Source organism: Lissotriton helveticus, chromosome 10, assembly GCF_964261635.1.
Source record: "Lissotriton helveticus chromosome 10, aLisHel1.1, whole genome shotgun sequence".
Classification (NCBI taxonomy): Eukaryota; Metazoa; Chordata; class Amphibia; order Caudata; family Salamandridae; genus Lissotriton; species Lissotriton helveticus.
The window spans coordinates 202,582,819-202,600,226 of record NC_136071.1 but is presented as its reverse complement, the minus strand read 5'-3'; the positions used below and the strand labels follow the sequence as shown (position 1 = coordinate 202,600,226).

At 41.7% G+C, this 17,408-nt stretch overlaps 1 protein-coding gene across 2 annotated transcripts in view; it reads right to left on the bottom strand.

Annotated features, from left to right (window-relative positions):
• The window catches only part of SMIM10L3 (small integral membrane protein 10 like 3), a 358,844-nt gene extending 343,887 nt beyond the window's left edge, over positions 1–14,957 (bottom strand). Inside the window, exon 1 of one of the 2 annotated variants that reach the window (XM_078665142.1) lies at positions 14,251–14,957. In XM_078665142.1, coding sequence (XP_078521268.1) covers positions 14,251–14,433 — 183 coding nt within the window. In that variant the 5' untranslated portion in view covers positions 14,434–14,957. The remainder of the gene's footprint in view (positions 1–14,250) is intronic. The other variant, XM_078665141.1, reaches the window with a different exon arrangement.
• Between the last annotated feature and the right edge of the window lie 2,451 nt (positions 14,958–17,408).

The window sequence follows — 17,408 nt, the reverse complement described above, 5'->3', positions numbered from 1 at the left end:
ATCTATAATGTTTTATATACTGTTACAATAAGTCTCTATATTTATAGGACTGCTACCTTTGCCTGCTCCCTAATTGTCTCACATGTTGTGGTTTATTGCATAAGGCTTGTTTATATTTGATGATTACTCTCATCATTCTTGAATACGTTGTGAATTACTGATTTTCACTATCACTACATCAGTTGTGTATTCTGTGACATCGCAACAAGATTAGTTCTTTTTGTGACAACAGTACGGTGCTTTTTATTCTTCATTTTTTATTTTGCTGCATTACCAGTATACGTATATAGGACATTCATTTGTTTATATGCTCCATTGGTATTAGCTTTAAATTTGATTTTCTTCTTTTACTTGGTCATTTGATGTACAATTGTTTTCATCATTGCTTCATATCGCAATATTCCATCAATTCGTTTCTGTAGAGCACCTGTGCAACCGTATGTCACAATGTCTAACAACAGGAATGGTAGCAAACCGCCTAAACAATCACTTTTCACTGAAGTGGTAAAACAAACTCCTAATTTGCCAGTGAAAAATAAACGTCTCCGCATCGCCTCCTTCATCCCAAGCTATCACACCTCAGAGTGACATGTCATTATCTGATACTATGCAACGAATCTTGCAGGAACTTTCTGGGGTTAATCGCCGACTGGAGGGGCTAGACATCACCATGACATCACTGGCTGCAGAAACTAAGTCAATTAGAGCAGAGCTCACTACTTTTCACACAAGGATTGACAACATTGATTCTAAAATTCTGGATATGGAAAGCCGACTGGATACAGTTCAGAGTTCAAATCAAGACCTTCTTTTTTTGCACAGCAAAATCATGGATTTGGAAGACCGCAGCCGTAGAGACAATGTCCGTTTTTTTGGATTTCCAGAGAACATTGAAAAACAGGACGTAAAGTCATTTCTCTATGATACTCTTCCTACTCTGACTGGCATCTCCTTTGCTCCTCCTCTTGAAATCCAGCATGCTCACAGAATTGGTCCTCCACGTTCAGATGCTTCTGCGCGGCCAAGACCAATTATTGCTTGCTTTCTTCGACACGAACAAACTCGACAAATTTTGTCCATGGCTCGCTCTCGTGGCTCCTTTCTTTTCAAAGGTCATACTATTCATATAGCTGCAGACTTTTCGAAAGAGACGAACGAGCGACGGAAGGCATTTCTCTCCATGCGGCCTAAATTGCGTCAAATGGACATCAAATATGGATTGTTTGAGCCTGCACGTTTTCATATCACTAGCAATGGAGAATCTAAAGAATTTTATGACCCTGCACTTTTACAAAATTTTTTGGATAACATCAAACCCACAGACATGGAAACCCAATCTTCTCATTGTGATCAGCCTCCATCATTCGCTTCTCCATCTTCTAATTTGCCAACTTCACACTCCAACACCTTTAGTGATTCCAGACAACGTGGTAGAGATTTCACTTGTCTGAATCGCTCTTAAGATGATAAGGCTTCAGCTCTGCACTCCATCTCCACCCTTACTAATGCACCACAAAGAGACAAATCTAGATCACCTCTCAAAAAGCCCTCAGATGCTGACTGAATACTCTTTTCTGGTTCACTTGTATCTTCCTGTGATTTCTTGTTCTACCTTCTAATTGCTACTATAGATACTGACTGATATCCCTTTGCCTGTTTAATTGCTCATTTTGATGCGATGTTGCATTATATAATGTAGTTACTTCTGCTTCCTATCTTATATTACAATATCAGTATTAATACTACTGTGTTCTTTCACGTTTGCACCGTTTTCCGCTTTTGAAGCGCATTTATACCTCCTACTGTTTGGATTATTACATGTTTAGGCTATAGTAATCACCTCTTGCATGTCTTTCCCTCAATGTTCACCTTCCTCCCCTGGATATTTTTGTATCAATTAACCTGACATTGTCTATTTAGTCTCCTCGTTATCCAAATATTGAAGTAAGTCTTATTGTTTTCTTTGTTTCCAAGTAAGCTTTGCTGTTTTTCCTCTATCTTTGTTTCAATGTTTTATTGTATATGTTTTCCTCTCCTCCTCTTCTCTCTGATCTATTTTTCTCTTCCTCCTTTCTATATTACATTTTGCCGCTAGTTCTCTCTTTTTGTATTTTTATCTTCTATATTTTTCTAACTCTTTTTGATAATCTTTATGTTCGGTATTATGTCTTTCTTTCTTCTCCACACCTTTTGTCTTCATTTATTGCGAAAAATGTTTCTTAATCTCTTACCATAGTTACATCATACTGTTGATTTCAATATTCTTATTTCATGGCTTTGTATTATACAGTAATATTTTGTTATTTCTTATCGTTATGATAATGTTATTTTACTTTACTGCAATTTTCATATATTCCATAGTATCCTTTATCCGTTCGCTCCACATTTTTGCCTCCCCGGATGGGGCTCCGTCCCACGGCGTTGCTTAAGTGCGCCCAGGCCCGCGGTTAACAGTCCCAGTTCCTTCTTTATTTTCCTACTTTATTTTTCTCCACTTCTTATACCTTGTCCTTTTACTATACTTCTCTAAAACTTTTCATATCCTCTTTTATTTTCTCTCTTTTTTTTCCTCTTCTTTCTATCTCTCTTTTTCGTCTCTCAGACTCTTACACACTTTGTCTTTTGTTTTCCAGAGTACCATCTTTCTCTATCCTATTCTTAAAGTTTTCTATTATGTCTCCTATTCATCCTCTCTGTGATTTCCTGGAATGTTCATGGTCTCACCCATTATAGTAAGAGGAAAAAAGTCCTTTCGTATTTCCACTCTAAACATGTGGACATTGCTTTACTACAAGAAACACATTTGGACGATATTGAATCTAGTAAACTTAGCAGAGATTGGGTCGGGAAGGTTATTCATAGTAGTATTTCCAAATCTGATCCCACCAACCCTAATCCTGTTCGTAAATGTGGTGTAGCCATCCTTATTCGCAAGTCACTTCCATTCACGATTTCCAAGACATGGTCTGACCCGGAGGGTCGATATGTGTTTGTTAAATTGAAAATTGTAAGCTCTTTTATTTGTCTCGGATCTATATACGCTCCACTTGGTGCCAAAAAACAATTTTTTCTTGGAATGAATCGTCTTCTCACAGAAATCAATGCCTCCCAATTTCTCATTGGAGGCGATTGGAATTTGGCTCCAGACCCTGTCCTCGACAAAATAGGCTGTCTTGATAATGTTAACGCTTCAGATAGAGCCATTTTACATGATGTTCTCGCAGACCATGGTCTCGTTGACCATTGGAGGCTTAGTCATCCACAAGACAAAAAATACACATTTTTTTCTTCTACTCATGGCACATTTTCCCGCCTAGACTATTTTCTTCTTTCACAAAAGGCAGTTCAGTTGGTTACAGAGTCGAGAATCCTGGAAGCAGCTATATACGATCACTCTCAAGTTCTTTTATCCCTCGATTTAGGTCTCTCTAGGCCAGGATGCAAACCATGGAGATTGAGCATAAATAGGTATAGGACACCTGCAGGTAAACTTCTTTTGCAATCTCACCTCCGAGATTATCTCACTATTAATGAGAATTCAATTTCATCTAGGAGAACGGCAGCTAAGGCTACCATTAGAGGTCAATTATTGCGCTATGCTGCTCTTATTAATAAGATCAATGCTGCTAAACAAGCAGAATTTGAGCACGACATTCAACGGTTTTCTCAATTGTATATTTCAAATCCTACCCTTCAGAATCGTAAACTGCTAGAACAGGCCAGAATGTCTCTTAATAGTCTTTTTACTTCTAAGGCCGAATACGCCTTGCAAAAAATGAAAGGAAGGCATTACGAGCAAGGCGAAAAAGCTGGTCGCTTACTAGCTGCACAACTGCGTCAGAGGGAGGCTGCTATGGCGATTCCAGCTATTAAATCCAGACGTGGCGACCTACTTACCAGCCCACAAGCAATTGTTGATGAATTTGCTTCCTTTTATAGATCTCTTTATTCTCCAAGTACTCGCATAGATAAACCTAAAATGTCTAATTTTTTAGATGCGATACATCTTCCACGACTTTCGGATGACGGTAGAGCTTTACTTGATGGTATTATTACAAAGGATGAGATTTCTTCAGCTATAACTGCATTACCACACCAATAACCTCCAGGAGAAGATGGTTTTCCTCCTGAATTTTATAAATGGTCTGGTCAGAGCATGATCGATACCTTACATGCCGCGTTTCAAGAAGTTGTTGAAGAATCCTCTCTCGGATCTCTTTCTAACAAAGCAATTATAGCTGTCTTACCAAAGCCTGGTAAAGATCCCTTGTTGTGTGGCAGTTATAGGCCTATATCTCTCTTGAATTCGGATATTAAAATACTTGCTAGTATACTTGCATCCAGTCTTCGGAAAGTTTTACCTTCCTTAATTCATAATTCACAAGTAGGCTTCGTTCCAGGTCGTTCATCTAGGAACCATCTCCGCACTTTATCTCATGCCTTGTGGTCAGCTAAACATCTTGCAGACCATGCATTACTTCTTTCCCTCGATGCTGAAAAAGCATTTGATCGCATTGAATGGGAATACCTTTTTACTGTCATGCAAAGGTTCGGCTTGGGCGATCAGTTTATAGATAAAGTACGTCTGCTCTATGATAGTTCATTGGCTCAAGTTAATTGTGGTGGTTTCTTGTCCACCCCTTTTCCAATTCGACGAGGCACCCGTCAAGGTTGCCCGCTTTCTCCTCTCCTTTTCCTCTTAGCTATGGAACCTCTAGCTGCAGCAATACGACAATCCACTGAAGTTGTAGGTATCCCTCTTCCAATTGGTCATTCTAAAATGTATTTATATGCAGATTACATTCTTCTCACTCTTACTGACCTTTCTCGTTCTCTTCCCGCTCTCCTTCAAATTATCAACGATTTCTCTTCTTTCTCAGGTTACAAAATAAATGGGGATAAAAGTGAAGCATTACCCATGTCCCTTAGCACTACAAAATTAGCAATTTCTGGCTTTCCTTTTCATTGGCAACCATCCCGTCTTAAGTACCAAGGAATCTTAATTAATAGAGGTTTGGATAATATGGTCACGGATAATTTGACTCCTTTATTCACACAAATGCAAAGAGATTTTGATAAGTGGAAAGTTCTGGGACTATCGCTTTGGGGACGAGTTCAGGCGGTTAAGATGGTTACTTTACCACGGTTTCTTTATGTTCTAGGTATGCTTCCTCTCCACATTCCCCTAACTACCCTTCGATCCATTGATTCAAAAATAAAATCTTTTATTTGGGGTACGGTTAAACCACGCCTTGCCCTGGCCAAATTGAAGGCCCATCAGCTCCATGGGGGTTTAGGACTTCCCTCCATTGAGCATTATTCACTCGCCCTTCATATCGCTCAACTCACATTTTTGCTGCCCAAATCTAAAGATATACCTCAATGGGTTCCACTTGAACGTCACCTTTTAGCTCCTGGTTTAGGTTTGTCCCTTGTATACGGCACGGGAACTAGTTCTTCCGATCCTAAAAACCCTATTTTATCTGCAATGCATAAATCTTGGCAGAGAGGTCATCGTATACTAAAATGTAATCCGCAAATTCACATCAAAGCTCCTTTATGGCTTAATTCAGCTATTAGTATTGGTGGCCGCACCTTGTCCTGGCCCCTATGGCAGGAGGCTGGCATCAATTCCATAGATCAACTTTTTCATGATGGAACCTTTAAATCCTTTCCCCAAATTTGCGAGGAATTTCATTTACCACATACACAATCCCATAAATATACTCAACTTCAACAGTGTATCACTAAACACTTAGGTTCTCCGCCAGAATTACTTTCAGTATCTCCCATTTTGGACTACTTGCAGTTATGGGGGAAAAAGGTGTGACTTCTGGTCTTTAAAAGACGATTCTGCATCCTTTATTTTCACTGCCTCTGTCACGAGCTCTTCAGATGAAATGGCAATCTCGTTTATCAGTTGTATATTCCAATATTCAATGGGATCAAATTTTAGAAGGATTACATAAAGGTGTTCGGGAAGCTCGTCTTAAATTTTGTATTTTCAAAATTCTTCATGAATGGCATTGGTCTCCTGTTAAATTACACCAAGCTAAGTTGTTATCACACACTTCCTGCTGGAGATGTTCTGCTTCTAGATGTGATATTACACATTATTTGCGAATGTCCTCGTACTAGATCCTTCTGGTTTTTTGTGTGGAAGTCTCTGGCTTCTATAATGTCATTACCCTTACCTTTTACATCTAACACCATTATTTTACACGATTTTCGTGGTTTTTCAAAACTCTCCAAGCCACAAATTCGTCTTCTTCACACTGCTTTGGCCACGGCCAAAATTTGTATACTGCCTCATTGGAAATCCCCCTCGACTCCCTCTCAGGAAGAGTGGTTGGTGGCAATGATGCAAACGGCTTTACGTGAGCGCACAATATATAATTTACAAGATCAGGCTTCCATTTTCCTCCAAATTTGGTCCCCTTTCTTGGAAACTACTGTGGACGATGACCCTACATCCATTCCTTCTTCTCCTACACGTATTGTTTCTGCTTAATTCTATTCCTTCAATGATTCCTTTTATATTCCTTTATTGTGGGTACACTTTCCCCTCCTTTTCGCCCAATTCTTTCCCTATCCGCTGGTATTTTTCTCTTTTCTTTTTTCCTTTTCCTCACTTTTCCTTTTATATTATGATTTACCTATTGTTTTTTCTATTTTTTACCTTAAATTGGATTATGGAATATGTGTTATTCTTTATTTCTTCAAAGTATAGGATGTGCACATATTCTTTATTTCCTCATATTTGGTGTATTTTATGTAAGTTTCATTACCACTTGCATTTTTATCCATTTACCATTATATTATTCTGCCTTATCAACACATTTGTATTTTTATCTGCAAATCTCAATAAACAATTTCAACACAAAAAAAAGGAGATAGAACCAGCACAGCACACCTTCAGTAGATGCCTTAAATGGGGTTTGCTTATCTTAAAGCTAGAACACCTTTTAAGTAATAACTCAGAAAACTACATTTTCCACAATTCTGCCTCTATATGCCATCAGGAAGTGTATTTGTTGCGCTAGTTCCCATTAAAATAGAAAAGAGATTAATAAGCAGACACACATCGCTGTTCTGCTTGATAAAACTACTTAAACTATTATTTCGTAAGAGGAAGCATTCTCTAAAAAAACATACTAATATAGGTGGGGGATCATGAGGCATCATCTGCCTCAAAAGAATCCCGAGCTGCATGGTCATTTGAGGAAACCATGTTTGTTATTCCAGTAAGAATATACCGCGGTCCTGCTGTTGCCACTTTGGGAGACATATGGCAGAGGACACAGCAAGCTTCTGAGACACGCTTGCAGGCCTCATTTGCATGGGACGGCTGAATGGGTCTATGAGACGAACACCTAGTGGTGAGAGGATTCGTTATGGATGTCAAATAGAAAGAAGGGATACCCAGCCGCCATGGGATGAAGGAAGAAGACTAGCTTCCGCAGGTGCCCTTTGAGTGTGGGACATATGCTATTGTATGTTGGGAGGAGGGGAGGGAACCCTCACATGCTGAAGATAATGGGACGGGCGCTCACTCGGCCTGTGAGGCAGTCTGCGCTGCAGCCTCGGCCACTTCTTGTTTTGCACAACTCCAGTAAATGGGTGCCCGGGCCTCGATACACATGGAATGGGAGTGGGTAAACAGGGACAGTTATAGCAGCAAGGTGGAAGGGAGTTAAGGGACGGGGAAATCCTCACTTTGAAGTGAGATAAGACCACAATTTGCAGGCGTTGACAGAAAGGATTGTAGCTAGTCAAACCAGCCGAAGCCTGTTGTGCTGGATAAGTAAAAAAAAAAAAAATAACAAAAAAAAAAAGTTGCCAGAAAGGTGACCTGTCTGCAACAGCAGGCAGGAGAAAGCTATTTAAGAAAATAGTGCTCCGAGGCTGTAATTAAAACGTAGGGAGTAACAACACATGTAAAAGGGAGTGTCCACACAGGAGGTTACAAGAAGAGAGATGGCGGTACTAGGAAGGGACTGATAAGCCTATTGACCAATGAAAAGCCACCATTTACATAGGACAGTGACAGGGGGCAATTAAAAAGATAGGTGGAGCTTTATGCACATATGCTGAATACAGCATGTCGCAAAGAGACAGCGCAAGCGCTACGTAGACGAGACCTAAAAATGTGTGTGTGATTGTTTGGACTGCCTTGAAGATACCTCATCCGGACAGATTGAAAAAAGAAATGTGCCCCTGCTTATAGAAGGGGCTACACTAAATTGTTATAATCATGTGTGTGAGGCTGGGGTTAAGGCGGTTTAGTTTTACCCATCATTTCCGATGGAGAAAATTAATGTGTTGCAGAGACTCAACCAGGCCCTACCATTAAATGGATAGACTGGAACATAGCAGGGATTTCATCCAAGTTGCCATGCCCTATGAGGGGCTCCTTTATAAATGTATATGATATACGTCTATTTCAAGAAACAAAGCCGACTAGCCCTATATAACGTTCAGGGTTTACATCACATAGTAAAGAGGCCATTACATCAGCAAATGGTAGGCCAATGGAGGGCTTAACAACTTGGTTAAAATCTATCTATTATATATTGTTGAGGAAGTAGAACTGGACTGCCCAGACTTGCGGTGTGTGCCTTTGTTTTCATCATTATAGCGACATATACAATGTTTATTGCATGCCGTCTGAAAATAAAGCAGCATCCAGTGTAATTCACTTGCTATCTGCTTACATGGCCGAACTCCCAGTAGAGGCCATTAGGATGGGGGAGGGAGCTTTAACTGCCAGTTTGAACCCCTTGCGCCCATGTAGGGTTCCAATCTATTGAGGAGTACAGATTATAATTCATACCTACACTAACGATGCCACCCATAAAAAAAAAATATCCCATTTGTCACTCCAACTCAATTCACTAGTGCTAAACTAGGGCTTGAAAGCCTGCAATGGCAGGTCGAGGTCAGATAAAGATGGCAGCTAAAACGTTCACCGTTCACAAAACAAAAGTCTAATTGACTACATTCTCCCTGAGTGCGTGCTGGCACCGATGAGGTTTGATTTGTATTGGGTCGATCTATAGATGGAATTGAACATCAGTAAATCACATGCTCCAAGGATGGTAGGGTTTCTACTTTCCAATCTGCTGTACGCAGACGACCTTGTTTTGATCAACCGAAACCCTATTGGACTCCAACACCTGCTAGATGCAACCAGCAGTTATTCAGCGAACAAAGGTCTAACTATTAATCTTGATAAAGGAATGAGAGTAAACCCAAAAAAGACTTAATCCAGTTACTGTTGGTACTTGGCTGGTATAACAATAGAAGCAGTTGCAGAATATAAATACTTGGGGTGATAATAGACAACAAAGGCACGTTTAAAACACAAAAAAGTAGTCATCAAGAGAAGAGGCAACTCAATTGCGGTAGCTTTAAAATCCATCAAACATAAAACTGCCGACCCAAGCCTCACCCCACTGCTACACGTCTTGCAAGCAAAGCTTATTGCAACTATTACCTATTAGAGTGTATGCCTGAAGGGAAGAGACGCGGACAACCTCGACAGGACAGTTTCAAGATCAGAAAGAATGATATTCAACATACCTAGGCTGTCCTGTTTTCAGTTTCTATTTTTGGTAAATTCTGGTGGGGTTTTTTCAGTGTCTTCAATATCTTAAAAAACAGTTGTTATCAGTGGTTACACATTTTCACGCCACTAAAAACAACAGAAAAAGTGTTTTTCCGGTGTTTATGGAACATTTTGCTTTTATCATTGCTTGCTTTCTGCACTGAAAGAACATGGTATATAGACAGTGTACGTATAGTGTATATGAGGTCCAAAGAGATTTTTGCAAATTAATCTTATTGTAGTACACATTACAATACTTCTTCAGTGAGTTTTTGGTCATGTGCGCTCGTGCTTTCCTTCCCATGTAAACTTCTGTGAAAAGGCCCTCTCAGCATTCTTAGCCCCTTGGGCTGAGAACCGTCAGCTAAGGGACACAATTGGGATGACTCTTTCTTTGATGCCACATAAAGCACGAAATGATAAATATTTGCCTTTTAGTTCCTGGGCATAAGAAAACAGTGCCCCAGAATGGACTAAAAAGTCAATAGCATCCCTCATTAACTCTGAAGATTGTAAAGATGCTTTTAGCATACCATCTAACAAGTGGCAAGGATCTCCTACAGGGAATCACTTCAGCTCTGGTATCAATTTTGACAGGTCATCACACAAAATTTTTATATATACGTAGCTGAATCACTACAAATGGAAACAATACCACTCCAATCTTTGTTGAATTTGGAAAGAACCTTTTTTGCAGAGCATAACAAGTGACACTGCGTTCCATGTTTTCCAAAAGTCTGGTGTCACGTTTTCACCACTATCCCAGATGCTTGGTGATATATATACTTGTCACTATACCTTGCATTTAATGTTTAAAGCCTGAGGTGTTGGCAATTCACCTACTATCAATACTGATCCACTAGAAACCATGGCCTGATGTATTAAGGGTTTTTACCCATTCTCTGTGGGTAAACGTGATGACACACATTAGGAAAGATTTTTATGAAACTAGCCATTTTACCTATCAGTGAAAGAATCAAATGCAGCCAAAATATCAAATGTGAGTTTGATATGTCCTGATTCTCTACAGTTTATAAAATAATTACACTAAACCTAAAATGTGAAACTAAACCCTGCATCTTTAGACCAAAGACCATAAAACTGAAAAAAGTAAAAGGAAGAAGAAACAATATTTTAGTGGCATCCCTATAGAACAAAACTCAAGCAGAATAATATTAGCCAGTCTTTCTTACTGCTAGTTTGTATAACAAAGTTACATTTTATTGACCTCTTCAGTAAGAACAAAATGACTCTTTCACTTTCTTTTTCCTTTCTTTGAATGGCATTTCGTTTGTGGTTGTGCAGGTGTTTTTTCAGTGTTTATATGTTTTCACCGGTGAGGGCTATTTTTCTTTCAGTGGGGTTTTATCAGTTATTATAGGTTTAAACCTAAAACCCCACAGCCTAAACATACCCAAATATGTATCGCCTGCTCAAATCCGGCTGGAATTTGGCCTGCAGAGCAGACCCAAGAAATTGCACGCAAAGGCGCCCATGTTAAGTGCTGGCACAGGATTAGAAAAAGCCGAATTAGGAACACTGAACACTCATCTATTGAATGAAATACACTTAAAGAAGGGATGTGCAGCCATGGTCTATTTGCCAGGGAAGACATGGCTTGGCAGTCCAGGCTGAACTGTTCCCACAAGGCACAGAGTGAAGACTGATTTGAATATAGCGGTGTCTGAACTTGGGTCGCGAAATGAGCTAAAGAAAGATGATGGATTCAACCCAGATCTGTGACTGGGGGTAAGTGTCTGAAAAGTTTCAGCGCTCCGTCCATCATCTCCTTGTGTTTGCTTTGTTCACCCCAAGTTGGCAGGGTGAGCCCAGACGTGGGTCCCTTGCTCACTTTGCCACAGGATGCAAGCTAGCCTGGCTGAAGAGGGCTGTTAGCCCGAAACCGGTCCCAGGATGCTTGTTCCAGTCGAGGGAAGACATGGCTTGGCAGTTCGGGCTGGATGTTCCCATGAGGCACGGGGTCAAGACTGATTTGCATATAGCTGTGTCTGAACTGGGGTGGCAAAGTGAGCTAAAGAAGGAGGATGGATTCAACCCAGATCTGTGACTGGGGGTGAGTGTCTGAAAAGTTTCAGCGCTCCGTCCATTGTCTTGTTGTGTTTGCTATGGTCTATTTGACAGCATCAATTAATCGTCTAGGCCTTGCCGGCCTTTGGGCAGCCTCAGGGACTCATAATACCTTCAAACAACTTGTAAACAAGACAGTGAAAAGGTTGTCTATAGTGGAAGACAAGGCAGTGCTTAAAGGAAGGGTCCACGGATGGTTCGTCCTGCAGAGCTACACCAGGGCTGCCCCATAATCTTACTTAGGTGCTAGATTCAACAGAAGAACGAAAGAAAATTATCTTCACTTCTGAATGCGCACTCTACCAACCTTGCTGCACATCCCTCCTTGGTAACGATCACTGACACAGACTACCTGCTGCTTATGTGGAGAAGTGGAAGAGAGTGTCTTACACCTATTGTGCATCTGTGGGGAACTGCAATTTGAACGCCGACTGTTACTGAAACTCATCTTTAAAAATCAAGGGGATAAGATCTTGCAGGCAAGCAGTGAAGGCATGCTTTGGAGGTGGAGATACACAGCTGTCTTGTCGCTTTGTACGATTCATGGAGGCGGCAGGGGAAACATTTCTGAGAACAAGCGGCCAGCAACCTTTATCACTGCAATCAAAAGAACCCCACAGCCTTGCTTTCCATGAATTAAAAGCACGTAGGCCAAGCACCTCTCACTACAAATTCAACCAGTGAGCCGCACATCTTTTTGTCTTGTCCCCTTCGCATACCCCCTTTAAAACCGGAAACCTCCCACCTCTGTTGCCTGGGACCTCTGAGCCTCATACTCCTCACATGTGGGCACCGATGCAGCCACTTGGGATATCGGAATGATCAGCACCCGGGACCAAAAGCTGTAGCACAACACCCAACAGAAAACCACCACTCCAGCTGTCTATAGAACAAGCGAGCATGGCACAGTCTCACAGATATAAACCTGGACTTTTTAACCACTGAATTATGCTTCTCTGCACCCTAACCCTTTAATAAATCAAGTGAATAAAGTCACTCACCTTCATTTATAATGCACTAGGCACTTTATAAGCCAAGCAACAGCAAGCTCCTTAAAAAATGTTTAGAGCCAAGAATGGAGTTTATATTGACTACTATCTGCACACTGAACCAACCCTCAGAGGATGCATATGTTACGTTGCTATTAAAGACTGAATATTGTTTGACAACTTAACCACATCGATGCTCGATGAGTTCCAGCCCTGTGCTGGAATATGCAAAAACCCATTATTCATGACGAGCTGGGCTCGTCATGAGCGTGCTGGGAGGCTACTGCATGACGAGCCCAGCTCGTCATGAGTGTGGAAGGGGTTAAGCTAGCAATGCACCTTGGGTCTTAATCTATTACCCCAGTATCTATGTTGCTTTCTTTGCACATTGAATGACCAGCCTACATTTTGCACATTTAGTTAACTACAGCTGAAGTTTTATACATCAAGTTAGCTTGAGACTAATATTTTATATCCAAAATGTTGCACATTAAGCTAACTACAGCTTAAATTGTATACATCTAGTTAGCTTTAGAATAACATTTTATGTCCGATCTTGCTTCACGAGTAGCAAAGTACGATTGGGGGCGGGGGGGGGGGGGGTTCAGGAAATGGAAAAGTCTGCTGGCTAAGGCTAAAAGTGAAGACTCATACCTTTTGGAAGATTATCTCCACTGGCTCTGATGAGGGGTCCACTCCTGTTGAAAATCATATTATGATAGCTGAATGGGTTGCCTATTTCACCAACTTATATTCCCCACAAGAATCAAGTGTAGATATTGGGTCGTCAATTAGAAACACTACTTTGGCAGGTATAAATGGGCCAGAAATGATACTGAAAAATCTACTTTAGTTAGTGGTCCCTAGGAAGATCCAAGCTTTAGCTGCAAGGAGGTAAAGCAAGCCATAAAGAAAATTAGGAAGCACAAAGCTCCGGGGTTAGACTAGGTACCTGGAGACCTTTTCTTGGATGAGGTTGATGTTTGGGCTCCTTGCTTGACTTTTTTTTTTAATGCCACTCTGTATGATTGGATAACAAGGCACGTACATACTTTGGCTCATAGGGTCACGCCAGTTACTGTCTAGGCTCACCATATAAGTTTGCTGGATTGCACACTTCTAATACAGTGGTCTTCAATCTGTGGGACGAACCCACTTTGGACGTGTGAATGGTTTTGAAAAGGGGAGCAATGCTTTTGGGTATATCTTTAATTTCACATACATAATTTATTATGAGAAAAAAAAGTATCAGTGCAATGCTTTTGGGCTGTTTTAATAACCCTCTACCCAGCAAACTCACATGGGATTATTTCTTGCTTTCTTTTACATATATTTATTAAGGCAAATTGAAAAAAATGCAATTGCTTGTCATTTTGTCTATATTCGTTAGAAATGTCAGCTTGCTTGCAGTATTTATCATATGTAATAAATTAAAACGAGGGTATTTGAGGCTCGGGTACACGGCTTTAAACATTTTGAAGACCAATGATCTTTTCACACATGCCTTTGGTTGGACAAGTCCTCATGCCCCCCACAACACAGCGCACAAGTGCCCTGCCCGCCTACCTGCAGCCTGACATTCAGCATCATGGACGCGATGACGTAGAGGTAGGGGAAGTTGATGCGGAGCCTCCAGGCCAGGTCGAAGAAGATCAGCAGGGTCCTGGAGAGCCCCTTGGAGAAGACCACGTACGAGCGGACGGCGGCAGACTGCGAGAATCTGACGGCCAGCTCCGACAGGGCCGCCATGCACGGCCCCGCAGCCGCCGCCTGAGTGCCGGGCGCACCGCTCACGGGCAGCGGCTAGGAGGCAGTGGCGTTCCCGGACATGGCTTCGCAGAGGCTACACGCACGGCGCTCCTGCCTCTGGTGCCTCCATGCCGCTATCGCAACAGCTGATCCCTCCCTCCCCGGAAACGGTGCCTGGCTCCTCTTCCTGCTGGAGGATCTCGTCAGCTGCTTCCGCCGTCCGAGGAGGAATGGGAGGGCCCGGCTGGCGGGAGGCCGTTGGCGTGGCACGAAGGGAGCCTGGATACAGCTGCTTGTATCATAGTGCGCGTGAGCCCCCGAGGAGTGGGCGGTTGCGACCGTTAGTTGCCACGTTCGACGGGCAAGGGGGTTCCCCGAGGGAGTGGGTCTGTCACAGGTTGACATTGCCTTTATCAACCTGGCAGGGCTTTTGAAATGTGTGCAGGCGAGCCAAACATGCGCGGGTCACGGGTCTGGGTTGGCCCTAAAAGCCAAAGCACCAGCCGAGCCATCGAACTGTTTAGTATTCAAATCACGCAAGAAACGAACGTCATCACAGGTGGGCGAGCCAACATATTATCACGGAGACTTGGCTCTAAAAGCCTGTGTGCCAGCCGTGTCATGAAAACGTTTAATGTAAATCGAGCAAAAAAAAAGTGTACATTAATTGTTTCTCCATTTTCAAACTAGTGTTTTTCTTTAACGCACAGAAGCGCTACTGCTTAGTGCATCAAATTATATCACTACCCTGAGAGGTAGTTTTATCTAAAGTGATAATTTTTAAACATCAACTTAGAAGCATTTATATCACCCTCCCATTTTGCTGACAACGCATCATGTTAGTTAAGTGCGAGACAATTCAGATGCCATGCACCTTATATGGGGGCAAGATTCTTGTTATACATAAGCCAAATTTTAATCTATTAAATGAAACATGAGGTTTTTTGCATAACACGCATCCTGAACTCCCGTATTTCAGGGTACTCGTATGCAGTAGTGAAGAGAAAGGAGGCAGGCTGCAATAAATATTTGCCTGAGATCACTCTATGGTCAAGAGGGGAAGTCGGGAATGATCCCAGTTTTTCCTGTTTCACAGAGTGCACTTTGGCAACTAGGTGTGTATTTCTCTTTCCTGTTTTACATAAAAGGTTAATGCTGTGTCTTTAATTCTTGGTGCATACGGTTAGAGCGTGGATGACAGGGACAAGTCACATAAAAAAGTGTCTCATTTTGGGCCATGGGGTCCAAGTGGACCGGAGTTTAGGCAGACCGGCATCTTGCTCAAGCCTTCAACAGCTTGCTCACCTCTAGCAAACATTGTGTGGAAATAAAAGAAATACCCTTTAGAGGGTTTTTAGAAAGTTTTTCAACATTTATAAAAGTACTTAGGAATATTGATAACCCACGTTAGACCGTGATGACCATGCCATTAGTGGTCAGATTGTCATTTGCCTTATGTATATATGTACAGCTATTATCATTATTAGGTACGGAGCAATATTATGAGATGAAGTTCACAGATTTTATGTAAATAGTCCAGCAGCTACAAGTTTTTCTCTGTTTGAACCTGCTCTGGGGAAAGGAAAGCAGCAGTGTTTGGGATGCAGAGCCGGCTTTAGGGTGGTGCCATTGGTGCGGCCGCACTTGGCGCTGACCTGAGGGGGCACTGTATTCAGCAATAACTTAATAGCACCTGCTGTAGTTTCTTGTGTATCCAGCTTTCAGTCAGCAATAAAAATGTCAAGATAACTATTGTGATTAATGTTCTTGCTATTGAGAGAGATTAGAGTTTTGTCTAGGAGCAGTTTTGACTAGCCATAAAGTAGCGCCATAAACTAGCGCAGAGGGATAACATGCCTGCTGCAAAGAACGCATACTGTGCTGATCACAGATCTGTATTTTATGTGGCTAGCTGAGTGGATTAGTAAAGTCAGCCTTTACCAGTGCTTTAAAATAAATAAAAATGTTTGTAAAAGAGGGATATGGGGCCCTTTTGCACAACAGTAGTGAGGGAGTCTGAGGAGGAGGTCATGGGGGGGAAGGGGTAGGTACCAAAAAAGATTGTCTCACCGGGTGCCACCAGCGCTAAAGCCATCCCTGTTGGGATTCTTGGCTCGACTGTATTGGCTCACCAGGCCCATGGGACAAGGATGAGGCCAAAGTTTTGGCTGAATCGAGGTTTAAGGCTTGCGTTGATCACCTATTGGGATGTAGCAAATAGGTTTTTTTAAATAAAAAAAGAGTAACTGAGTGTTTGTTTCATGCAGGAACTCCCCTCACCCCCCTAAAACGGACCATGGCAGTGTGGTATTCTGGTGGGGAGTCTATATTCGCTTCTTAGGTGATCTCAAGAATGTTTAGCAAGAAAAAACATGCTTATGCATGCAAAGTGAACACTATTATGCCCACACACTGTTGTGTTCCAAATCCTGCCATTTTAGTGAGGTCTTTGCAGCTTCAAATGCATTGCCGCATGTTCTCATACCTGGGCCATGACTAAGGGCTGTAGCGCTGCAGAGATTAGAAAGGACTCAAAAACAATTATGATTTTCTCATGGCCATTGTGTTCAAGCAGCGAAGGCCAAGCTCATGGAAAGCAGTGTAAAGGTTGACATCAGATAAAAAATATCAGAAATGCTAATAAAGTTATTAAATATAGTTGTCCAATTAGAAGTGTTAAACAGAAATATTTAATGGTGTATTAGATAAATACAACTAGAATGAAACGCTATAGAGAAAACAGATGGTTCTACCCATAACGTTAGAGACATGACCCAAACAAGCTTTGACAAGTAAATAAGCAGGAGCTGCCATTGCCAACAAATGCATGGTGTGCGAAAGTGCCATCTTTCTTGCATGGTATGCCCCCACTTTTTGCTGAATTGCTGATGGGCTTTGACTGAGTGTGCCCTGGGCTCCTGCCAATCAGGTGCCCAGGGCCCGTGTTCCTTCCCTAAAAACTGTATTGAAGCTAA